The following is a 27502-nucleotide window of genomic DNA, read 5'->3' as shown; positions in this document are numbered from 1 at the left end:
ATACTTGAGTACAAAACACAAATTCAATCCTTTATAGGACGTTCTAAGGGACATAAATGCCAGTTAACACACCCCCAAACTTCAACCGATGCTTGTCCTCAAGCATAAACAGACTCAAAGAACAAGAAATAAAAATGCATGAATGCAGACTATATGAATGCAACAATCCAAATAGAATAACTTAACCAATTAATAAGCAATATCTCAACAAATGTAATTATTCTCACAAGTTCAATCAAATCCTATAAATCAACTCACAAGCTAGAAGCGTGCATTTGTGCAATTGCTTAACAGATATACAATAACAATTAGATCATTAACCATAACTCACCACTCATCAAGGCAATCACAAGGTTATAAATAGAATAAACGCTAAAATCAAAATGACTTATAACACTTCAATTTTATTTATCGGAGTTATAAACGGATCCATGCTTTTATTTCTAACACATAACAACACATATATGCTTATTTGATCGTGCAATGAGTGAGGTCCACAAAAGGTTTATACAATAATACCCATGTAGCGAGCGTCAGGTTAGCGGATCCCACACTATAAAAGCCTTAGGTGTAATGTCTGAAAAATATTATGTAATTATTTTTATCAATAAATAATTATTATGTGATTTTATGTGAATTTTGGTGAATTATTCGATGATTGATATTAATATTTGGATGTTTATTTCTGATAAAATTATGATATTTTAATTTTTAATTATCCAGAATTAAATATAGATAATTTTGGTATTTTCTGTCAATTTTTGGAGTGCTGTATGATTTTATAAAAATTTATAGAATTAATAATGATTATTTTTACATAAATATAAAATTACCTTTTAGAATCAAAAATCATTCTATTTCAATCATTTTTGCGTTTTTACAACCCGAAACTCTTTCGAAAACTTCTTCCTAACCTAATCTGATAATTTTGAACACTTTTCGTGTTTTGACTTTCTCGATCCGGGGTACGGTTTGACTTGTACGAGTCCCGACGTGAAATTTTTGATACGCTAATCATTTTATAGATCAATAAAAATTCGTATTCTCAAAAGGCGAGATATTATTATCTTATTTTCGTGTAAAATATTTTATAAGAGGCTCTGTTTTGATAATTATCCAATTCTGATATTAAAATTGTATCGTCTTTTTATTTCCTTAGCGGCTAAGTAACCTATTTTCAGATCCGATATGTAAGTATAATTATTGAAATATTAAATAAATAAAATATGTGATGGTTTTTTCAGCTATGTTTTGTTGTATTACTGATTATTTGTGATTTGATGGATGCGAAGATTAATTTTATAATTAATTATCGAGCTGTGTGAATTTACTTCATTCTTAAAGTAATTTTATTTAATATTTATTCTTGTAAATGCTAAAATTGTTTCTAAAATTATTTTTCTTGCTCTATAATTTTATTTCTTATTTTTAGGAGTTTATAAAATCTAGAAATCAGTATTTTATTGGTTTTTTTTCTTTATCTTTAAATAAATTTATGATTTCATTTAATTATAAAATCAGTATTAAACTTAGAAATGCTTCAAAAATCATGAAAATTTTATTTTATTAACTTTCAAATATTTCGAGCATTTTAAAATGATTCCGGCAATTTTCTGGCTTTTATTCACCCACACATTTATTCATTTAATCGATAAATAAGGGTACATTACGCATCATTAAAAATGTTTTAAAGAATTATGAAAATTTTATTTATTTAATTTTTAATTACTTCGACAAATTTTAAAGTTATTTTGGGAAAATTTCGGAGTTATAATACTCGTAATTACTCGTCAGATATTCCAAATTCTGAGTGTCGTGTTATTCGTTGGTTCAATAAGTAATAAACAGAAACAAAAAGGGGGGGGCAAGATTATTAAATCAGGTTTAACCCGTTCTTCTTTTTCAGCCCATGTCTCTCTCTAATTCTCTCCTCAAATCTCTCTCTCGTCTCTCCCGATCAATCTCTCTCTGCTATCTCTCTGTGGAGCTCTTCTCTTTTTTTTCCTTTCTTCCCGTTCTTGCCCGGTTTCCCGGTAAGTCGCCGCCGCGTTTTTCTTTTTCCGTCCACCCTTTTTCTTTCCGGTTCTGTGCTCTGTTCCGACTTTATAGTTTTGGTTCAGTCAGAGAATTGATTGGTATATATATATATACACACATATGCATGTATATTTCAATTTAATTGAATTTGTTTGCTACCTCTCGGAATTTCGAGAGGTGTGGTGATTGGGTTCTTTGATTAAGGTCTGTTGTTGCTTTTCTTTTGGTGTGTTCTTCTGGTTTATGCTTGTTCGGGCTAATTCCCCCGACTGGTTGTGCGTGTTTACACGCGTTGGATTTTTTTCTGCAGATTTTATTATTATTGATTTAATTATCTTATTTTCTACAAGGAAATGATTTAATTAAATTCATGAAATAAAATGTATCGCGTGGGAATAATTATTGATTAATTTGTGAGATTCGCGATTGGAAGCTCGGAATAAACGGGAACCTGCGAATTTTACCGCTGTCGCGATGAGCCTCGGCGAGCCGGCGGTGGACAATGATGAATTAATTATGAGTCCTAAATTATAAACAAATAAAAATTAAAATTAGTTTGTGAAATAAATTTCAAAACGAAAAATAAATAATAATAAATAATTGTTAATAATGAAATTGTATCAGTGGTTGGGACTTGCGAATTTGGAATTGGATTGGTTGTTGTGTTGTGAATTTGACGTCGAACTGTTCCATGGGTAGGCGGATAAACAAATGAGACGCTGCCCGATTTTCGGGAAATTAATTCCGAAAATACGGGAACGTAACCTATAATTATCAGAGACGTCGAATAACCATATATGTAGTTATATTATATTAACTTAAGTGCGATTGAGACAAAATAATTTATAAATAGTCGATTGCCCTATTTTTCAAAATGACGAATATATATATATATTTCAAAAATAAATACCGAACCGAGTTTTGAAGATGTGAACCCTAATTGCTATGTGTATTTCAGTAATACCTATAAATATGAGTTGGGTTATGAAATCGTATGGGTAGAAGCGATAAGGATTTGATGTTAAGCTTAAGCGATTGTCTGAATTAGGGTATTTCAACCCTGTAGGTCCTAGACGGGAAACCCGAGTATTGACATCGGACTAGGAGCGATCTAGTGACTACACATCGAGATCAACGAAGTTCCGATTGAAGGGCCTGAATGTGGGATCGTATCCAGAATGAGATAATAGCTTGACAATAAGGCCGAACGTTCAAGTTGAACCAAAGTCAACTAGTAATAGCGATTAAAGCTTGTTGAGGCAAGTATTCCTGATTTTTCTTTTAAAATACTGCAAATATTTATTCGTTCCTATTCTAAGTTCAGAATAGTTAACTGTTTTATATTTCCCTGCAATTACTCTGATTATACATGTTCCTTTCATTATTGTTCCTATGATTCGATTGCTTTCTTGACCAAATACCCCTTTCTTTCGGGTTATTTGCGAACCCTGAATTTGGATGTTTTGAATTCAAAATGATTTGACATCAAAACACTCTACGGGCTGGATGTTTACTGTAAGGGCCCGTGATAAGCTGGATCCTATGGGCCGGGGATAGACCGGACCCTTGGGCAATAGAGCTTAGGTACCTGAATGGATCTATACAGTTGGGTATAGATCTAGACTGTATCCTGACTGATCAGCAGGGTATATGTGTGAACTAGTGTCCAGTCCAGTTTGTTGTTGATCGCCATTAACGTCATTCTCTCTCGAAAGGTTTTATGATTCCAAAACCGGACAAAACCCCGATTCTGGAAAAGAATTTGGGAATCGCTTGTCACTTTTAGACTTATAGTTGAAGGCTAGTGACATCCAACGTTTATTCGCTCAACTCACTCAAATAAATGGAATTGTTTAAAATTGTTTTAAGATTTTGTCCAGGAGTTTTTCCTTTGGTATTAATGTTTGAAACTCAAACTATATACTTGCTGGGCATTTTTGGCTCACTCTTGCTTTGTAAATTCTTATTTCTTTCAGAAACAGATAAGGATAAAAGGGAATAAATTTCGTTAGACAGCAGAAGTTAGAGAAATCTCCGCTGCGAGAGAACGAAGATGCTAGAAAAACATGACAAGGACATTAGCATAAAGGTAGTTGCACTTGTATTATAGTTGATGTGAATTATAGAAGGTTGGATTCTTGTTTTATACCATAACCTGTAAACGATCCGGATTCAAGGGGTTTGATGAATATCCTTTTATTTTATGTAAAGATTGTTTAGTGACACCAAATCTTGACCCCGGATTTGGGTTGTTACAAGTTGGTATCAGAGCTACAGGTTATTGGTCACTGAAATAAGAATAGGGGATCGTAAGATAGAAATAATAGGTCATTTGAGATAGGAAAGACCCTAGGCATACTCGTGTTAAGTTGAGTTGAGTGCGAATTAGGGTTAACAGATCCGATATGGAGTTGGTAAGAGAGGATAGTGGAGGAAAGTGTAAGGCGAATATCGCAACGCTATAAGCATATTGAGTTCTCTGATCCTACAGTAATGAGGAATCGACAGATCGACAGAGACGAGGTATATTACCCTACTTCTCATGCGGTTTTGAGGAAAAGGCGATTTATTCGTGTGAAAACTTGTGTAAGGGAAGCTAGGTGAGTATTGGTACGATATAACTTAGAATTGGGTAGTAGAACGAGCTCTACGTGGGGGGCCAACAAGTTGATGGAAGCTGATGAAGAACCAACGTTGCACGTTTCGAAGGCACTGCCATTACGAAAAGGTTCTTATCACGTATCGGGCGTTGCGCGAGGAATGACATCTACCATATTAGGTATAGGAAAGTCTAGTAAGGAGGTGCGACCCTATCTTCAGACAGAACGTCGAATCGCATGCATGGTTGTAAGCATAACGTCACGGACGATGACAAGAATGTCAAAGATAGTACCAGATGTCAGCATTGGGATAGAGTTGCGAATAAAATAGTATACAACGGTAATTGAAGTTTCATCGACTAATAAATGCGAACGGAATCCAAGGAAAACAAATAATAGAAGGCGTACCAAAGTGGAGAGACTTTTATATGGGCATTCTTTTAATTAGATATCTTATTAGTAAATCAGAAGAATAGCAAATAACTTATGTAGTAATGATGACCAAATATTTAATTTTCAAAATTTTAAAATGAGATTTCAGAAAAGAATTTCTTAACCAACTTTCAAAAGATTTTGCATAAAATGAAGTTCACAATTTGGTTGTCGAATTACTACTTAAGTTCTTGTTATTATAAACAGAAAATGATCCAAAAAGAAGAATGAATTTGGACTCAGTATTGTTAACTTGGAGGACCAAGTAGACCCACTGGTAAGAAGAAAGTTTAAAAAAAATCCGTGAAAGATGAACATTAATTTTGTTTAATAATATTAATAATTGAATCAACATGTTAAACATTAATTACCCAATTCATGACATTATTAAAATTTAACGAGACTCGTAATTCGAACGGACAACGGATGATTGAAGGAGATATGGAATCCGAAGTAGTGGTTATAAAGTTTGCAAGGATGCAATTATGATCAAATCATTAAAGCATTTAATGTGGAGGCATTTCCCGACGGTGTTCCGAAGTCGTAATGTGACCGAAGATGCGAATCTCTCATTTCAATAATTCCTGAGGACATATGTAAATGATGTGTGAATGGTGACCAACAGTGACCTGCAATGTCATTCTTTTACAAATACGATAGCATATATTCTTTTTGATTCCTGAATACGTATGGGCTTCTTTTATTAATAAATCGTAGGAAGCGAAAACGAAACAAAATTTATTGTATTCCTTCTGAATTGTTTCTCTTCTCAAATTATTGATTCCTGATTGAGACAAATAGTGTTGTGGTATGACGCTTTGTCAAAATAACGAAGAGTCGGGTGGGACGCCACCTAATCATGTGCTGTGTGCCATATAGTATGAAAGACTGGCCATCTTGAGTACGAATATGGTTGTCTCATTCTTCACTCATTCTTCTTCCTTCAATTTACTGATTTACAGATTCTCCCAATTATTTGTTGCATTGTTATTCCTCATTCAGTTTTCAATCAAAATCATATTCACAGACTCTCCTCTTGCGTTGAGTCTGTTCTCTGACGATTACAAAAGAAATGGAATAGTCCCGTATGACCGGTAGAATTACGTGTCGAAGGAGGATATGATTGCAAGCCGATAATTGGTGGACAATTGCGAGTGAGGAAGAATGGATACACCGACAACGCGGTCATGGCAAAGATATCAAATCAGATAGTTGTTCGAGTTACGAGAATCTCATCAATATGGCAGATTGCGGTAACGCGATGCACTGAAAATTTAAAGATTTTAACGAGAAATGAATCGTTGATAAACTATAATAAATAAATTAATTATAAAATAAGGAAGTAAAGCTGTGTGCGCCAGACAAAGCGAATGAGTATCGGGGTGACAATCAAAGATCAAGGGAATTCTGAACAATGACTCAGACAGGCGGTTAATACGTGAAGCATCCCTCATCGCTGAAAGATATTTGTCGTGAAGATTCAAGATAGAAGGAATTGCAACCAAATTTCGAACGTGTTCTTTAAGAAACTGTGAGGTTCTTCAATTTGAGTAAATAAGTTATTGTGACTTTAATACCCATAACTGGACCAGTGATGAAAATTTGATGCAGAAACATAAGTGAAGATGAGGTAATGATGATTCAACTGTGAAATCTTTAAAGAAATAATGATCCGGCAATTGAGTTTCCACCAGATGATGGTGATGATTAAGTCCCTGCGTGGTTATTAAAAGATAAATAGGCTCATTAATGAAATTGAGTGTGTATCATAAAAAAAAAGAGGATTGGTGTGGTTCGTTGAAGGATGCAGCATATTTTTTAAAAGTAACTGTACACAATTAGTAATGGCAAGAAATAAGTTAAAGAAAATCATGAAATAAAGTTTTTGAGAAACAACAGGATAATCTTAAGTTCATTAATAATATCCTGTAATATTCTAAAAGAACTGAGAAAAGGTATAATTTTAGTCCGATTAAAAGTAATACATGTTATGTAAAGATAGTAGTAAATGTGATTATCAGCGTAACATATTTTGAATTATGTTGAATTAATGAATATGGTTGATGGAAGTGGGTGGATATGATTGTGGATGACCTGGTTGATTGATGGTGTCGGATTTAGTCCGACTGGTAGTCGATGGTATAGGGGAAGTGTTGCCCAAAATTTTCATAAATTATCCTACTTTAACGGGTAAAGGAATATATTTTTATTCCCATTGATACTCCAAATGATTACGATCTCGGTTCTTGGAAAAGGTTGTTATGACCAAACCGACTTTATATAATTGGTCTTTGATTCCAGTTAGCTAGTCAGCACTTGCTTTAAGTGATCAGTTAAAGGAGTTAATTGATCAACTTTACCAACTAATGGTTAGTTAAATGGAGATCGATTCCAATTAGATTGAGTCAAGCTCTAACATGATTTTCAGATCCGAAATCAAAGCGATTAGTAATTTGGAGGAAGTAATGGCATTAACATAAATTGAAAGTTTAGTACAATTAGCGAGATGTTACTGCAAGCATGTGTGAGGTTTTATCCAGAAAAATACGCCCTTTTCGATAAATAAGAGGAACAAAAAGTTATTTGTACATGCGAATGAGAAGAATATTTTCAAGAACTGAAAGTGGAAAATAAAACAAAGAGATGCTATCATTCGTAATGACGTTCCAAGAAGGACTTGAATGTACACTTCTTTTGAATGGCAATTGAATGGAAGTTGCTGTAAAATAACGGAAAGCTCGCAAATTCAAGCATCTAATGTAAGACGGAGACTGATGAAGTCCGCATGTGAACTCAGGGAAAAGAGATGTCGGTTAATGAAGAAAAGTCAAATACGCGATCCGTGATGCGTTAAGCAAGGCTAAGAAAATAGCTACCGATAAAATTCGATAATTTTGTTAGTAAGAATTTAAATATTATAAATAAAAGCCTTCATTCGAGTGTGAACTCCAGAAATGACCTATCCAATAATAAATAGATTAATATTACTAAGAAAAAGAAACTCATTATGTTTAAAAGAGAAAATGAATAATGAGAATTGAGAAATAACGAATGGAATCAAAAGGACGAGAAATAAATTTTATAAAATAACCCTGGAAATATGCAAGTTGAGAACGTCGGTTGTGCCAGAACTGTTAGGAGAATGAGGTGAAACGCCGATAGTTGGAGATAGGAATTCGTTCCAAAAATGTGTGTAAACAGGAATGATTAAACAAAGGTATTAATGGCGAACTGCTAGAGAAGAACATTACAATGAATCTCATGTCGGAATTCTTTAAAATTAAAGTGAAGTCCCGGAGGTTCGAATGAATGATTTACCAAGGTTACCTCAGGGAATGAGGTAAGAATTTCTCGTCGGTTACGGCACAGAGTCAAGCTGATGTCAAAAGCCCTGTATCGTATAACTCAATAAGGATGAAATAATGAGTAAAGGAAAACTTCAGAAATGTGGAATGAAAGAATAATGAAATAAAGAGTATTTTGCGCTGTGCATGAAAGTGGTCATGGAAAAAGAGAATGGAGGTATGAAGTTACGCGTCGATTATCAGAAATTGTAAGTTTGAAGATTAAGTGAACATAATATACCAGGAGTATTTGGATAGTGTGATTGTATTTATTGATAACATCCTCACTAATTCAAGGACTAAGGAAGACCGAGTTGAACGCCTGAAGATATGCCTGCGAAGAGTTGAAAAATAACAACTGCATTCTCAGCTTCAAAGGTATGAATTCTGGTTATAATTGATTATAAGCTATGATTGCTTGGTTAGCTACCAACCAGGAAAGGTCCATTTAGGGACAGATGTTTTGAATAGAAAGAAAAAAAAGTGAATACCATTAAGATTGTTGGGAAATGGTTAAAAGAATTGGAAAAGTTAGAAATTGAAGAATAGATTTTGATCCGTCTTCTAGGTTATGCTGATACTTACTTTGTTGTTGGATATCAAAGGTGGTATTAATACAGATGATTGATGTTGACTTTAGTATGGGACGTTGTGAGCATCAAAGTTCGTATTGATATCTAATTTGATAGGATAATGAAATGAGTATTAGTACCAAGTGACCGGGTTTTGAATAAAGTTCTGGTTCATTCCGTTCCAAATTAATACATTTCCTTTCAGATAGTAAAAGATTCTCGCTTGATGAATAAACTTGATAGTGGTTGAAAAGAAAATTGAAATATACTACAAAGTGGCGAGTTAAATGCAATTGCCAAAATTTCCTTTAGTTTTTAGTTTTTGAATAGATTCAAAACATTTTGAAATATAAGGTACCATGAGCTTAGTATATCGGGCACAGATAAATGAAAAGTACAAGAGGTCGATTCAAAATTCTCGAATACAATTGGAGAATGATCATAGGTCAGACTAAACGAACAAAAGGAGACGTGAAGAGTAAAGTAGAACAATCAGTGAAAATGAAAGATTCATGAGCACGAATTATTAGAATTAGAACCAAACTAAGATTAGTACAAACTAAGTTAGTCCTTTTAGACAGTAAGAAAATAGATAGAGCGATTGCGAATGAGTTGGCCTTGTTGTTACGGGAAAAACGAGTTTATAAGATGTTCAAATGTATATCACTAAAAAGAGTAATTTAGCTCCATGTGTATAAAATGAAGGTTTAAGACAGATTGCGTGAGTAACTGATAGATTTGATGACGGTAAGAGGCCGTTGAGTTGTGAATAAGGTGATGAAAACTGAAAAATTATAAGAAAGATACTTGGAAAACAGCATGGTCTGTTCCTTAGCATGATTTTGAGGACAGAATCCTTTTAAAGGGGGAAGGATGTAACGTTTGAGAAATATTATGTAATTATTTTTATCAATAAATAATTATTATGTGATTTTATGTGAATTTTGGTGAATTATTCGATGATTGATATTAATATTTGGATGTTTATTTCTGATAAAATTAGGATATTTTAATTTTTAATTATCCAGAATTAAATATAGATAATTTTGGTATTTTCTGGCAATTTTTGGATTGCTATATGATTTTATAAGAATTTATAGAATTAATAATGATAATTTTTACATAAATATAAAATTAATTTTTAGAATCAGATATCATTCCACTTCAATCGTTTTTGCATTTTTACAACCCGAAACTCTTCCGAAAACTCCTTCCTAACCTAATCTGATAATTTTGAACACTTTTCGTGTTTTGACTTTCTCGATCTGGGGTACGATTTGACCTGTATGAGTCCCGACGTGAAATTTTCGATACGCTAATCATTTTATAGATCAATAAAAATTCGTATTCTCAAAAGGCGAGATATCTCATTTTCTTGTCAAATGTTTTGTAAGAGGCTCTGTTTTGATAATTATCCAATTCTGATATTAACATCGTATCGTCTTTTTAGTTACTTAGCGGCTAAGTAACCTATTTTCGAATCCGATATGTAAGTGTAATTATTGAATTATTAAATAAATAAAATATTTGATGGTTCTGTCAGCTATGTTTTGCCGTATTATTGATTGTTTGTGATTTGTTGGATGCGAAGATTAATTTTATAATTAATTATCGAACTGTGTGAATTTAATTCATTCTTAAAGAAATTTTATTTAATATTTATTCTTATAAATGCTAAAATTGTTTTTAAAATTATTTGTGTTGCTCTATAATTTTATTTCTTATTTTTAGTAGTTTATAAAATCTAGAAATCAGTATTTTATTGATTTTTTTCTTTATCTTTAAATAAATTTGTGATTTCATTTAATATAAAATCAGTATTAAATTTAGAAATGCTTCAAAAATCATGAAAATTTTATTTTATTAACTTTCAAATATTTCGAGCATTTTAAAATGATTCCGACAATTTTTTGGCTTTTATTCACCCACACATTTATTCGTTTAATCGATAAAAGCGGGTACGTTACGCATCATTAAAAATGTTTTAAAGAATTATGAAAATTTTATTTATTTAATTTTTAATTACTTCGACAAATTTTAAAGTTACTTTTGGAAAATTTCGGAGTTATGATACTCGTAATTACTCGTCAGATATTCCAAATTCTGAGTGTCGTGTTATTCGTTGGTTCAATAAGTAATAAACAAAAACAAAAACGGGGGGCAAGATTATTATATCGGGTTTAACCCGTTCTTCTTTTTCAGCCCATGTCTCTCTCTAATTCTCTCCTCAAATCTCTCTCTCGTCTCTCCCGATCAATCTCTCTCTGCTATCTCTCTGTGGAGCTCTTTTTTTTCCTTTCTTCCCGTTCTTGCCCGGTTTCCTGGTAAGTCGCCACCGCGTTTTTCTTTTTCCGGCCACCCTTTTTCTTTCCGGTTCTGTGCTCTGTTCCGGCTTTATAGTTTTGGTTCAGTCAGAGAATTGATTGGTATATATATACACGCATATGCGTGTATATTTCAATTTGATTGAATTTGGTTGCTACCTCTCGGAATTTCGAGAGGTGTGGTGACTGGGTTCTTTGATTAAGGTCTACTGTTGCGTTTCTTTTGGTGTGTTCTTCTGGTTTATGCTTGTTCGGGCTAATTCCCCCGACTGGTTGTGCGTGTTTACACGCGTTGGATTTTTTTTCTGCAGATTTTATTATCTTATTTTCTGCAAGGAAATGATTTAATTAAATTCATGAAATAAAATGTATCGTGCGGGAATAATTATTGATTAATTGGTGGGATTCGCGATTGGAAGCCCGGAATAAACGGGAACCCGCGAATTTTACCGCTGTCCGCGATGAGCCTCGGCGAGCCGGCGGTGGACAATGATGAATTAATTATGAGTACTAAATTATAAACAAATGAAAATTAAAAATTAGTTTGTGAAATAAATTTCGAAACGAAAAATGAATAATAATAAATAATTGTTAATAATGAAATTGTATCGGTGGTTGGGACTTGCGAATTTGGAATTGGATTGGTTGTTGTGTTGTAAATTTGACGTCGAACTGTTCCACGGGTAGGCCGATAAACAAAGGAGACGCTGCCCGATTTTCTGGGAAATTAATTCCGAAAATACGGGAACGTAACCTATAATTATCAGAGACGTCGAATAACCATATATATAGTTATATTATATGAACTTAAGTGCGATTGAGACAAAATAATTTATAAATAGTCGATTGCCCTGTTTTTCAAAACGACGAATATATGTATTTTTTGAAAATAAATACCGAACCGAGTTTCAAAGATGTGAACCCTAATTGCTATGTGTATTTCAATAATACCTATAAATATGAGTTGGGTTATGAAACCGTATGGGTAGAAGCGATAAGGATTTGATGTTAAGCTTAAGCGATTGTCTGAATTAGGGTATTTCAACCCTGTAGGTCCTAGACGGGAAACCCGAGTATTGACATCGGACTAGGAGCGATCTAGTGACTAGACGTCGAGATCAACGAAGTTCCTATTGAAGGGCCTGAATATGGGATCGCATCCAGAATGAGATAATAGCTTGACGATAAGGCCGAACGTTCAAGTTGAACCAAAGTCAACTAGTAATAGCGATTAAAGCTTGTTGAGGCAAGTATTCCTGATTTTTCTTTTAAAATACTGCAAATATTTATTCATTCCTATTCTAAGTTCAGAATAGTTTACTTGTTTTATATTTCGCTACAATTACTCTGATTATACATGTTCCTTTCATTATTGTTCCGATAATTCGATTGCTCTCTTGAGCAAATACCTCTTTCTTTCGGGTTATTTGCGAACCCTGAATTGGGATGTTTTGAATTCAAAATGATTTGGCATCAAAACACTCTACTGGCTGGATGTTTACTGTAAGGGCCCGTGATAAGCTGGATCCTATGGGTCGGGGATGGACCGGACCCTTGGGCAATAGAGCCTAGGTACCTGAATGGATCTATACGGTTGGGTATAGATCTACACTGTATCCTGACTGATCAGCAGGGTATAAGTGTGAACTAGTGTCCAGTCCAATTTGTAGTTGATCTCCATTAACGTCATTCTCTCTCTCAAAAGGTTTTATGATTCCAAAACTGGACAAAACCCTGATCCTGGAAAAGAATTTGGGAATCGCTTGTCACTTTTAGACTTATAGTTGAAGGCTGGTGACAACCAACGTTTATTCGCTCAACTCACTCAAATAAATAGAATTGTTTAAAATTGTTTTAAGATTTTGTCCGGGAGTTTTTCCTTTGGTATTAATGTTTGAAACTCAAACTATATACTTGCTGGGCATTTTTGGCTCACTCTTGCTTTGTAAATTCTTATTTCTTTCAGAAACAGATATGGATAAAAGGGAATAGCTTTCGTTAGACAGCAGAAGTTGGAGAAATCTCCGCTGCGAGAGAACAAAGATGCTAAAAAAACATGACAAGGACATTAGCATAAAGGTATGTGCACTTGTATTGTAGTTGATGTGAATTGTAAAAGGTTACATTCTTGTTTCATACCATAACCTGTAAACGATCCGGATTCAAGGGATTAACTGAATATCCTTTTATTTTATGTAAAGATTGTTTAGTGACACCAAATCTTGACCCCGGATTTGGGTTGTTATATTAGGTCACTAGGCACAAAGTCCCCTAAGAACTTAATAACTCGTGTATTAAAGAGCCCACTCGTGATCAATTATGCATAACACATCATTTTGTTTCTTTTTTTTCTTTTCAATTTTAGAGCGAGTGCATTTCGCTCCATATCGCTCAACCCTAGACTACCCATATAAAATGAGCCGGCTACTAGCCATTTGACACCTAGCCACAACTAGCATTGAAATCCTATATTTTTCTCCATTTTTTTAAATATCCATGCTATTTTAACATTAAGAGAATATCATATATTCTAATCATAAACATGCGATTAAACCTCGACAAACAAGCAAACCATGATCAAGATCTAGCACGCAAGCAACCTATAATACTTAGTGAAAAACTCTTGCTTCTAGCATGCAAATCAACTCGATAAGACTTAACATTCCTAAATACGACATCACCACACCCGCATCAATATCACAAATCAATCGGAAAATTAACCTAAGGGATCATGTAATAATGCAAATTCATGAACTATATGCAACATACTAACAATAAAATAAAAAAAAACTACATGACAAATATGCAACTATATGAACTAAACTATCATGAATATGCAAATTATATGGACTCACACAAACATATTCCTTAAACTATCACCCCGAAACTTAAAATTTTCACTGTCCTCCGTGAAGGTAATAATAAGGAATCAGGCATACCTAATCGGAATCAGGATCATCAACACCCTCTGCGGGTGGAGTGTCAAGAGGTGGGTATACAGAATCCTCACCAAAGACTGGCCACTGGATGTCAACTCCTGTGTCTCTAAAAGCTGTCCCCAATGCCTGGGTGAGATTATGTGCAAACCTACTATGAATGTCATGCATCGCATCCATCATCCTCGCCAAGCACCTATACTGCGCTAAACCCAAACCGGCACTATCCTCTGCTTCCTGCTGCTGCTGAGAAGAACTAGGCTCACCAAGATGATTCCTCCATGCTGCCTTGCGCGCCTGCGAAGAACCACCAGGATATGCTTGATCAGCCAGCAAGTGGGCATATGAATAATCGAGCCCCTTCTCATCCGGCTTCCCACCGTACCACTCTTGCATAGTCAAGAGCGTAGAAGTGTCGTTGGGGGCACTAGGTAGCTGAAGCTGCTCGTGTGCGGGCCAATGAAGACCAACTGCCACAAACAGCTTCATCACAATCGACGCATAGGGAATAGAACCCGTACTGCTCCCCTGAAGAAACCTCAGAATACCCTGATAAATCACCGACCCAAGATCCACATAATCTCCCTCAAGAATCCCCAACAATAACCGTGCACGCTGTATAGAAACATCATGCACGTGAGAAGATAGCATGATGTTATCACAAATAAAAGAATTCCATGCACGTGCAAACCTGTTCATGCACGAGGCAGGAAAAGTGGCATACTCGTTTGTGCCCCTCTTGAACTTCCAGTAGGTATTTGGGACACATAGCGTAGCAACAATCAAATCCAATCTTCCTGTTCTGGCCACCTCTTGGGCTGATTTATCACCCGATGAATAATATCCACAGTATAATCCACTGTCAATCCCCTAACCATAGAGTACACGTTCTTATCCATCTTCGCATTCGCGTAAAACTCACGAACCACACTCATGGGTACAGCAGCGGGTACCTCACAAAAAGAAACCCAAACCATCTCCAAAATCATCTCAAGCAACTTACCATCCTTATCGATGGCAGAAAACCTCGCTCCTTGGTTATGGGCTTCGATAACAACCTCGCATACTCCGCTTCAGCCTCCGGAGTAGCAAACCTAGGCCTCGTGCCACCAACACTCGAATAATCGGTGGTACTGCTGCTAACTCGAGTTCTTTGTCTTTTGGGTGCCATTGAAAGTGAATAAGTTTGAGAGAAAAGATGTGTGTAAGAGAGATTTGTGTGTTTGAGAATTGAAAAGTGATAGAGATGATTGTGTATAAGTTTGTGTATATATAGGGATTTAGGAATTAGTTTTGGAAAAGAAGTGGGAATTGATTAAGGGAATAATAGGAGTAATGGGGTGATTGAAACTGATTTGGAGAGGGAAATATGGAAGGTGGGAGAGTAAAATTCGGCCGGAATTGATTTTGTGTTTGAATTTTTGTTTTTTTATGTTTTTTTTCAGAATCAGGGAGCCAGCGCGGCCGCCCCGCCTGGTAGCGCGGGCGCGCCGCGCTACTTGAATTCCAGCACGGCCACCCCGCATACTAGCTGATAAGTGGATTTTATATCTACTTGAGACGCTTCATTACAAGCTTAAGTTGGTGTTTTGTACTCAGGTTGTTGGTATTTTGGATGTGTTTTCTGTTATTGCATTGCAGGCAGTAGTTGGAGGAAGAAATAAACTTTTTATTGAATATATTCTAAAAAGAGCCAAGGATTTAAAGTCAAGGCAATTCCAAAATTGTAGAGGATCTCGAGAGCTTCGCGTGGACTGCTTATTCATCAAACTCTGACGAGTGGAGCAAAAGTTACAGCAAAAAGAAGAAAATTCAGAATTCCATCTATAGTAGCATGGCATGCCCGCGAGCAAGGCAGGGCGGCCGCGCCAAAGAAGCAGGAGATGCGTGCGCCCGCACTGATATACAGGGCGGCCGCTCCAGACTTCCAGAAACAGCACGCGCCCTCACTGGGTATAGGGCGGCCGCGCAGGTCCATTCAGCAAGAATCTTGATTCGAGTCCGTTTTGGAGATTTTGAAGCCCAGTTCGATCCTAGAGCCTATATATATCTATAAAAAGATGTTTTTAACAACAAGGAGCGAAGGGAGAGCAATAAGAAGACCAAGAGAGCATGATACAGGTATTTGGAAGAAGACTTTTGTTTTCTTTAATATAGTTGATACTTGGATGCTTGTTTTAGATTTGTCTTTGAACCCTAGTACTCTTATATTTTTTATTATCATGTTTTCATTGGAACCCATGGTGATGATGAGTTCGGTTATGAACTAATCGTTATCACGGGGTTCTAACGGATTTACTTATGGATTTTTATAGTTAATTTGTTTCAATATCTTAATGTATGGTGATTGATTGATATCCTAGTATTGGTTGTGCTTATTCGTCTTATGTATGTAACTAAAATATAAGATAGCGTGTTAATATCTATTGAAGCGAAAGTGAATATAGAGATTTAGAACTTGCCATGCTAGCATAGGTTCATGTATAATTGTTATGCATTATTTATAGGTAATTTTAACCATCTTACCTGCCCTATATAATCACGTTAGATAACTTGTTCATTAAACCTTTATGTTATCAAATTTTATAGACATATAGGGTCTCAACATAATTGGTGTCTATTCAGCTTTTATCTCTTTTGTGGATGTCTGGTAGTAGGGTATTCATATAACGAAAGTTGGCGTTTACTAGTTCCGTGCTATCTGATTAGTTGTCATCACTATTGCCAGCTAAGGTTAAGAACAATGACTTTTAATGAAGTATTTAATGAAGTTAGAATCCCATGTTTGTCTCATATAAGTAATTCAACCTCAATTCTCTTAGTTAATGCTATTAGTATAATCTCTTAGTTTGATCAAAACCCAATTTGTTATTTGTCTTAGCATTGAATGATAGCCATACCAATGTTGCATAAGCGCATAAACTGAACTTAATCTAAACCAGCCTATGTGGGAATGAATCTGATCTATATCTTATACTACTTGCGAATGCGTATACTTGCATGAATTTTAGCGAGTGTTTTCGCCCTAATTAGTTTTTGGAGCCGCTTCCGGGGACTCGGTGTTAATTTTTAGTTTATGTCCTTGTCATCAATGGTCATTAAAGTTCACCGACTCAGATTCTTTTACCTTCACGGTTTACTTGTTTGTGTTTCAGGTAATTATAATGGGAGATCCAGCAGCACCAACGAAAGTGTTGATGGATTTTTCTTAACCCAAGATTAATGACATTCAATCTAGCATTGTCAGGCTAGCGATCGCAGTTAATACCTTTGAAATCAAGCCTGGCATAATTCAGATGGTACAGAATTCAGTCCAGTTTGGGGTGCCCGAACAGAAGATCCTAACATGCATATTAGGGACTTCATTGAGATATGTGACACTTTCAAGTTCAACAATATTTCTGAAGATGCTATAAAGCTGAGGCTTTTTCCATTCTCTCTGACGGATAAAGCTAAGTGCCGGTTACATTCTCTACCAGTAGGTTCTATCACCACTTGGGAGGATCTTACTTAGAAGTTTCTTACTAAATTCTTCCTTATGGCGAAGACAGCTACAATAAAAATGCTATTACTCAATTTGCGCAGCAAACGGGAGAATTTTTGTGTAAAGCTTGGGAACGCTACAAGGAGATGCTTAGGAAGTGTCCTCGTTATGGAATGCCTGATTGGATAATCATCAATTGCTTCTGTAACAGTTTGAGAGCACAGTCAAGACCCATGCTCGATGCAGCATCAGGTGGAGTATCATGGGCAAAGAGCTATGAGGAAGCTTATGATCTAATTGAACTGATGGCTGCTAATGAATATCATTATCCAACCCAGAGATTGCCACATGGAAAGGTAGCAGGAGTTCTTGAAGTGGATACAGCTACGGCTATCACTGCTCAGCTAAAGGCATTGTCTATGAAGATCGATTATCTGGCTAACTATGGTGTTAATCAGATAACCATAGTTTGTGAGTTGTGTGTAGGTTCGCATGCAACGGAGCAATGCACTATATCTAGTGAATCAGTTCAGTTTGTGAGCAACTTTCTGAGACCGCAACAACCAGTTCCAGACACTTATCATCCTGACAACTGGAATTATCCTAATATTAGCTGGAGCAACAATCAGAATGTGATGCAACAGCCATTCCAGCAGTTTGGAAATAAGCAATTCAATCCTCCTGGATTTCAGCAACAATTTGCACCAACACAACAACTCCAACTTCAACAACAAACTCATGAAGGTGCAGGTCAATCTTTGGATGAAAAATCTGAATTAGAGGAGTTGAGGCTTATGTGCAGAAACCATGCTTTTATATATAAAAGCCAGGCTATTTCTATCAAGACTCTCAAGAACCAGATAGGGAAAATTTCCAATACTTTGTTGAATCGACAACCTGGTACACTCCCTAGTGACACAGAAGTTACATGCAAGAGGGAAGTTAAGGAGTGGGTTAAGGCACTTACATTGAGGTCAGGGAAGGTGGCGAACCCCGAAAAATCTCAAGTTCCAGAATCTGAAGTTGTGGTTGAAGAAGATGTGCAGAAGGAAGCAGAAGTGGAATCAAGGAAGAAAACTATGGAACACACTCCTCTTGAGGGTAATACAGGGGAGAAACATGTCTATCCTCTACCTCATTTTCCTAAGAGGCTGCAGAAGCAAAAGTTGGATAAGCAATTTGCTAAGTTTCTGGAGGTGTTCAAGAAACTTCATATCAACATACCTTTCGCTGAAGCTCTTAAACAGATGCCTAGCTATGCGAAGTTTATGAAAGGTATTCTCTCTCGGAAAGTGAAGCTCGATGACTTAGAGACCGTTGCTCTTACGGAGGAATGTAGTGTTGTGCTGCAACAGAAGTTGCCTCTGAAGCTTAAAGATCCTGGAAGTTTCACTATTCATTGCACTATTGGAAACTTGTCATTCGACAAATGCTTGTGTGATTTGGGAGCTAGCGTCAATCTGATGCCCTTGTCTATCTTCAAGAAGCTTGGTCTACCTGATCCGAAACTGACATACATGTCATTGCAACTAGCTGATCGTTCCATCGCTTATCCGCGATGAATAGTGGATGATGTCTTGATTAAGGTAGACAAACTCATCTTCCCTACTGATTTTGTAATTCTGGATTTTGGGGAAGATAAGAAGATTCCCATCATCTTGGGGAGACCATTCTTGGCTACAGGCCGAACTATGATCGATGTGCAAAAAGGAGAGCTTACAATGAAGGTTCACGATTAGAAGGTCACTTTTAATGTGTTCAAGGCAATAAAGTTACCCACAGCTAAAGAGGAATGCTTTAAAGTAGAGATCGATTCTGTAGTGAATTCGGAACTGGAGCAAGTGCTAAGGTCAGATACTTTAGAGAGAGCCTTGACAGGGGAATCCGATAGTGAAGATGAAAAAGGGATATAGAAACTACAAAATTTGAAAGCTTCTCCATGGAAAAGGGGGATGGATATGTCTCTCGGGCTGATTTATCACCCGATGAATAGTATCCATAGTATAATCCACTGTCAGTCCCCTAACCACGGAGTACCCATTCTTATCCGCCTTCGCATTCATGTAAAACTCGCGAACCACACTCATGGGCACAACAGAGGGTGCCTCACAAAAAGAAACCCAACCCATCTCCAAAATCATCTCAAGCAACTTACCATCCTTACCCGATGGCAGAAAACCTCGCTCCTTGGCTATGGGCTTCGATAACAACCTCGCATACTCCGTTTCAGCCTCCGGAGTAGCAAACCTAGGCCTCGTGCCACCAACACTCGAAGAATCAGTGGTACTGCTGCTAACTTGAGTTCTTTGTCTTTTGGGTGCCATTGAAAGTGAATAAGTTTGAGAGAAAAGATGTGTGTTAGAGAGATTTGTGTGTTTGAGAATTAAAAAATGATAGAGAAGATTGTGTATAAGTGTATGTATATATAGGGATTTAGGAATTAGTTATGGAAAAGAAGTGGGAATTGATTAAGGGAATAATGGGAGTAATCGGGTGATTGAAACTGATTTGGAGAGGGAAATATGGAAGGTGGGAGAGTAAAATTCGGCCGGAATTCATTTTGTGTTTGAATTTTCATTTTTTTATGTTTTTTCAGAATAAGGGAGCCAGCGCGGCCGCTCCGTCTGGTAGCGCGGGCGCGCCGCGCTACTTGAATTCCAGCGCAGCCACCCCGCATACCAGCTGATAAGTGGATTTTATATCTACTTGGGACGCTTCATTACAATCTTAAGTTGGTGTTTTGGACTCAAGTTGTTGGTATTTCTGATGTGTTTTTGTGTTATTGCATTGCAGGCAGTAGTTGGAGGAAGAAAGAAACTTTTTATTGAATATATACTAAAAAGAGCCAAGAATAGTAGAGGATCTCGAGAGCTTCGCGTGGACTGCTTATTCATCAAATTCTGACGAGTGGAGCAAAAGTTACAACAAAAAGAAGAAAATTCAGAATTCCAACTATAGTAGCACGGTGCGCCCGCGACCAAGGCGGGGCGGCCATGCCAAAGAAGCAGGAGATGCGCACGCCCCTACTGATATGCGGGGCGGACGCTCCAGACTTCCAGAATCAGCACGCGCCCGCACTGGGTATGGGGCGGCCGCGCGGGTCCATTCAGCCATAATCTTGATTCGAGTCTGTTTTGGAGATTTTGAAGCCCAGGTCGATCCTGGAGCCTATATATATATCTATAAAAAGACGTATTTAACACCAAGGAGTGAAGGGAGAGCAATAAGAAGACCTAGAGAGCACAAGAAGTCTATGGAGAAGAAGGCTTTTGTGTTCTTTAATATAGTTGATACTTTGATGCTTGTTTTCGATTTGTCTTTGAACCCTAGTACTCTTATATTGTTTATTATCATGTTTTCATTGGAACCCATGGTGACGATGAGTTCGATTATGAAGTAATTATTGTCATGGGGTTCTAACAGATTTACTTATGGATTTCTATAGTTAATTTGTTTCAATATCTTGGTGTATGGTGATTGATTGATATCCTAGTATTGGTTATGCTTATTCGTCTTATGTGTAGCTAACATATAAGATAGCGTGTTAATATCTATTAAAGCGAAAGTGAATAAAGAGATTTAGAACTTTCCATGCTAGCATAGGTTCATGTATAATTGTTATGCATGATTTGTAGGTAATTTTAACCATCTTACATGCCCTATGTAATCATGAAAGATAACTTGTTCATTAAACCTTTATGTTATCGAATTCTATAGACATATAGGGTCTCAACATAATTGGTGTCTATTCAGCTTCTATCTCTTTTATGGATATCTGGTAGTAGGGTATTCGTACAATGAAAGTTGGTGTTTACTAATTCCGTGTTATCTGATTAGTTGTCATCACCATTTCATGCTAAGGTTAAGAACAATGATTTTGAATAAAGTATTTAATGAAGTTAGAATCCCATCTTTGTCTCATATAAGTAATTCAACCTCAATTCTCTTAGTTAATGCTATTTAGTATAATCTCTTAGTTTAATCAAAACCCAATTTGTTATTTGTCTTAGCATTGAATGATAGCCATACCAATGTTGCATAAGCGCATAAACTGAACTTAATCTAAACAAGTCTATGTGGGAACAAATCTTATCTATATCTTATACTACTTGCGAACGCGTATACTTGCATGAATTTTAGAGCGTGTTTTCGCCCTAACAAATTTTTGGCGCCGCTGCCGGGGACTCGGTATTAATTTTTAGTTTATGTGCTTGTCATCAGTGGTCGTTAAAGTTCACCGAATCGGATTCTTTTACTTTCACGATTTATTTATTTGTGTTTCAGGTACTCATTACAATGGAAGATCCAGTAGCACCAACAAAAGTGTTGATGGATTTTTTCTCAACCCAAGATTAATGACATTCAATCTAGCATTGTCAGGCCAGCTATCGCAGCTAATACCTTTGAAATCAAGCCTGGCATAATTCAGATGGTATATAATTCAGTCCAGTTTGGGGGTTCCCCAACAGAAGATCCTAACATGCATATTAGGGACTTCATTGAGATATGTGACACTTTCAAGTTCAACAATATTCTGAAGATGCTATAAAGCTGAGGTTTTTTCCATTCTCTCTGAGGGATAAAGCTAAGTGCTGGTTTCATTCTCTACCAGCAGGTTCTATCACCACTTGGGAGGATCTTTCTTAGAAGTTTCTTACTAAATTCTTCCTTATGGCGAAGACAGCTACAATCAGAAACGCTATTACTCAATTTATGCAGCAAACGGGAGAATCTTTATGTGAAGCTTGGGAGCGCTATAAGGAGATGCTTAGGAAGTGTCCTCATCATGGAATGCCTGATTGGATGATCATCCATTACTTCTATAATGGTTTGGGAGCACAGTCAAGACCCATGCTCGATGCAGCATCAGGTGGAGCATTATGTGCAAAGAGCTATGAGGAAGCTTATGATCTAATTGAACTAATGGCTGCTAATGAATATCAGTATCCAACCCATAGATTTCCACAAGGCAAGGTAGTAGGAGTTCTTGAAGTGGATACAGCTATGTCTATCACTGCTCAGCTAAAGGCATTGTCTATGAAGATTGATTATCTGGCTAACTATGGTGTTAATCAGATAACCATAGTTTAAGAGCTGTGTGCAGGTTCGCATGCGACGGAGCAATGCGCTATATCTAGTGAATCAGTTCAGTTTGTGAGTAACTTTCTGAGATCGCAACAACCAGTTCCATACACTTATCATCCTGACAACTGGAATCATCCTAACATTAGCTGGAGCAACAATCACAATACGATGCAACAACCATTCCAGCAGTTTGGAATTAAGCAATTCAATCCTACTGGTTTTCAGCAACAATTCGCACCAAGACAACAACTCCAACTTCAACAACAAACTCATTAAGGTGCAGGTCAATCTTCGGATGAAAAATCTGAATTGGAGGAGTTGAGGCTAATGTGCAAAAACTAGGCTCTTATATGCAAAAGCCAGGCTATTTCTATCAAGACTCTGGAGAACCAGATAGGGCAAATTGCCAATACTTTGTTGAATCGACAACTTGGTACACTCCCTAGTGACACAGAAGTTACATGCAAGAGGGAAGCTAAGGAGCAGGTTAAGGCAATTGCATTTAGGTCTGGGAAGGTTGCGAACCCCGAAAAATCTTAAGTTCCAGAATCTAAAGTTGTGGCTGAAGAAGATGTGCAGAAGGAAGCAGAAGTGGAATCAAGGAAGAAAACTATGATACACACTCCTCTTGAGGGTAATACAGGGGATAAACAGGTCTATCCTCCACCTCCTTTTCCTAAGATGCTGTAGAAGCAAAAGTTGGATAAGCAATTTGCTAAATTCTGGAGGTGTTCAAGAAACTTCATATCAACATACCTTTCGTTGAAGCTCTTGAACAGATGCCTAGCTATGCGAAGTTTATGAAAGGTATTCTCTCTCGGAAAGTGAAGCTCGATGACTTAAAGACCGTTGCTCTTACGGAGGAATGCAGTGTTGTGCTGCAACAGAATTTGCCTCCGAAGCTTAAAGATCCTGGAAGTTTCACTATTTATTGCACTATTGGAAACTTGTCATTCGACAAATGCTTGTGTGATTTGGGAGCTAGAATCAATCTGATGCCCTTGTCTATCTTCAAGAAGCTTGGTCTACCTGATCCGAAACCGACATACATGTCATTGTAACTAGCTGATCGTTCCATCGCTTATCCACGAGGAATAGTGTAGGATGTCTTGGTTAAGGTAGACAAACTCATCTTCCCTGCTAATTTTGTAATTCTGGATTTTGGGGAAGATAAGAAGATTCCGATCATCTTGGAGAGACCATTCTTGGCTACAAGCCGAACTATGATCGATGTGCAAAAAGGAGAGCTTACGATGAAGGTTCACGATTAGAAGGTCACTTTTAATGTGTTCAAGGCAATAAAGTTACCCACAGCTAAAGAGAAATGCTTTAAGGTAGAGATGGTCGATTCTGTAGTGAATTCGGAACTTGAGCAAGTGCATACTTGGATGCTTGTTTTTGATTTGTCTTTGAACCCTAGTACTCTTATATTGTTTATTATCATGTTTTCATTGGAACCCATGGTGACGATGAGTTCGGTTATGAACTAATCGTTGTCACGGGGTTCTAACGGATTTACTTATGGATTTCTATTGTTAATTTGTTTCAATATCTTGGTATGTGGTGATTGATTGATATCCTAGTATTGGCTGTGCTTATTCATCTTATATGCGTAGCTAACATATAAGATAGCGTGTTAATCTCTATTGAAGCAAAAGTGAATATAGAGATTTAGAACTTTCCATGCTAGCATATGTTCATGTATAATTGTTATGCATGATTCATAGGTAATTTTAACCATCTTACTTGCCCTATGTAATCACGATAGATAACTTGTTCATTAAACCTTTATGTTGTCAAATTCTATTGACATATAGGGTCTCAACATAATTGGTGTCTATTCAACTTCTTTCTCTTTTGTGGATGTCTGGTAGTAGGGTATTCGTACAACGACAGTTGGCGTTTACTACTTCCATGTCTGATTAGTTGTCATCATAATTGCATGCTAAGGTTAAGAATAATGACTTTGAATGAAGTATTTAATGGAGTTAGAATCCCATGTTTGTCTCATATAAGTAATTCAACCTCAATTCTCTTAGTTAATGCTATTTAGTATAATCTCTTAGTTTAATCAAAACCCAATTTATTATTTGTCTTAGCATTGAATGATAGCCATACCATTGTTGCATAAGCGCATAAATTGAACTTAACCTAAACCGGTCTCTGTAGGAACGAATCTGATCTATATCTTATACTACTTGCGAACGCGTATACTTGCGTGAATTTTAGCGCGTGTTTTCGCCCTAACACAAGGATGGGCGCGCGCAGCTACTGGAAAAATAGTGTGGCCGCCCCGCTTCTCAGCGCGGACGCGCCATGCTACTGTAGTTGTCACCCAAAATTTTCATTTTTCTGATTTTTTGGTAGTTTTCTTCTTCCTCTATCTACTAATGTACAACAAACTTGGGTTGCTCCCCAAGAAGTGCTTGCTTTACGTCGTTAGCTTGACGTAGAATTTCCAAGATCAAGTTGCCAACAAAACGGCACTAACCACCTCACGGTTTGCCGTATCCCAATAGTAATGCTTCAATCGCTGTCCATTTACCTTGAATGCTTGGCCCAGATCATTCTCAAAAATCTCCTCGCTCCATGTGGAAACAAGGTTTTGACAACAAACGGCCCTGACCACCTCGAGTTCAATTTTCCAGGAAAAAGATGAAGATGATAGTTGAACAAAAGAACTTGTTGCCCCGGTATAAATGATTTGAGCACTAGACCGCTATCGTGCAACAACATTTTGTTGATCTCATACGCTTGAAGTCAAAACTCGTCAAGTTCATTCAATTGAAGCATCCTTTTCTTTCCAGCTACATCCATATCAAGGTTAAATTTCTTCAAAACCCAATATGCTTTGTGTTCTAGCTCCACAGGAAAATGACATCCTTTCCCATAAACCAACTGAAATGGTGACATGCCTAGCGGAGTCTTGTATGATGTTCGATACGCATAAACAGCTTCATCCAGCTTCAAAGACCAATCTTTCCTTGACGGACACACAACTTTCTTTAAAATGCGCTTTATCTCTCTGTTAGATACCTCGGCTTGACCATTAGTCTGAGGATGGTAGGTTGTAGCAATATGATGATTCACATTATACCTTTGCATCAAAGCAGTGAACTTGCGATTGCAGAAATGCGATCCCTCGTCACTGATTATGACTCTTGGAGTCCCAAATCTTGTGAATATCTGTTTGTGAAGAAAATTATACACTACCTTCACATCATTAGTCGGCAAAGCCTTGACTTCCAGCAATTTCGATACATAATCAACCGCCAACAAGATATACTGATTATTGCAAGATGAGACAAATAGCCCCATGAAGTAAATTCCCCAAACATCAAAGACCTCAACCTCGAGAAGCACATTAAGAGGGATCTCATCCCTCTTTGACATATTCCCAACACGCTGGCATCGATCACATTTCAAAATGAACTTATGAGTATCCTTAAACAAAGTCGGCCAAAAGAATCCTGCTCGAAGGATATGAGCTGCTGTCTTTTCTCCACCATAGTGGCCTCCATAAACAGTCGAATGACAGTCTCGTAAGTTTCCCCCGTTTTGCTGTATGGAATACATCTCCTGATGATTTGGTCAGCTCCTTGCCGAAACAAGAATGGCTCATCCCACATGTACCACTTCACTTTATGCAGAAACTTCTTCCTTTGAGCATAAGTCAAATCTGGAGGCATAACGCTCACAAGGTAGTTCACGATGTCTGCGAACCATAGTTCTTCTGCTTGCACTCCAAACAATTGCTAATTAGGAAAAAACTCATTTATCAAAGACTTATCCTGTGAAGTTGCACTTGGATCTTCTAAATGAGAGAGATCAGCGACTTGATTCTCAGTACCTTTTCTATCCTTGATCTCCAATTCAAATTTTTGAAGTAAAAGAACCCATCGAATCAATCTAGGCTTCGAGTCCTTTTACGAGACGATATACCGAATATCAGCGTGATCAGTGAAAATTGACAGCTTCGTCCCAAGCAAATAAGATCGAAACTTCTCAAAACCATAGACAATGGACAATAGTCCTTTCTCAGTAGTATTGTAGTTTAGTTGAGCACATTGAGGGTATTACTAGCATAGTAGACCACATGAAATATGTTGTTCTTCCTTTGCCCAAGAACTGTTCCAACTGTATAATCACTTATATCGCATATCATTTCAAATGGTGCATTCCAATCAGGTGTAGTTATGACAGGTGCCGTGATCAAACTCTTCTTTAAGCTCTTAAAAGCAGCGAGGCACTTGTCATCAAACTTGAAAGGAACCTCTTTCTCTTGAAAATTGCACAACGGCTTCGAGATTTTAGAGAAGTCCTTGATGAAACGCCTATTGAAACCCGCATGACCAAGAAAACTATGAATTCCCTTAACAGAAATTGGTGAGGGAAGGTTTTCAATGACCCTCACCTTGGCTTTGTCCACCTCAAGACCCTTACTAGAGACCTTGTGCCCAAGAATGATGCCTTGTCGCACCATAAAGTGACATTTCTCCCAATTGAGAATCAGATTGGTCTCAACACACCTTTTCAGCATTAAACCAAGATTGTGCAAACATTCATCATAAGAAGTTCCAAAGACAGAGAAATCATCCATGAACACTTCTACATTATTTCCAATCATATAAGAGAAGATAGCCATCTTCCATCTCTGAAATGTAGCTGGTGCACCACATAGCCCAAAA

General features: G+C 36.9%; 1 protein-coding gene and 2 non-coding genes across 3 annotated transcripts in view; all 3 read right to left on the bottom strand.

The window, feature by feature from the left end:
* Positions 1-15416, bottom strand: part of LOC141665664 (uncharacterized) — a 65038-nt gene extending 49622 nt beyond the window's left edge. The window contains exons 1-2 of the mRNA XM_074471650.1: positions 15272-15416; positions 14435-14715 (exon numbers count right to left, since the gene is read on the bottom strand). Of these exons, the coding sequence (XP_074327751.1) occupies positions 14435-14715; positions 15272-15416 (426 nt within the window). The remainder of the gene's footprint in view (positions 1-14434; positions 14716-15271) is intronic.
* A 2382-nt stretch (positions 15417-17798) lies between these two features.
* Positions 17799-17904, bottom strand: LOC141669150 (small nucleolar RNA R71). Its single transcript, XR_012553442.1, has one exon. It is a non-coding gene; the product is annotated as a small nucleolar RNA R71 (small nucleolar RNA).
* A 4511-nt stretch (positions 17905-22415) lies between these two features.
* On the bottom strand, positions 22416-22522 carry LOC141669794 (small nucleolar RNA R71). Its single transcript, XR_012554053.1, has one exon. It is a non-coding gene; the product is annotated as a small nucleolar RNA R71 (small nucleolar RNA).
* Positions 22523-27502: the final 4980 nt, after the last annotated feature.

Source organism: Apium graveolens, chromosome 6 (assembly GCF_009905375.1).
Source record: "Apium graveolens cultivar Ventura chromosome 6, ASM990537v1, whole genome shotgun sequence".
Classification (NCBI taxonomy): domain Eukaryota; kingdom Viridiplantae; phylum Streptophyta; class Magnoliopsida; order Apiales; family Apiaceae; genus Apium; species Apium graveolens.
The sequence above is the reverse complement of the archived record's forward strand: the minus strand, read 5'-3'. Positions and strand labels throughout refer to the sequence as shown.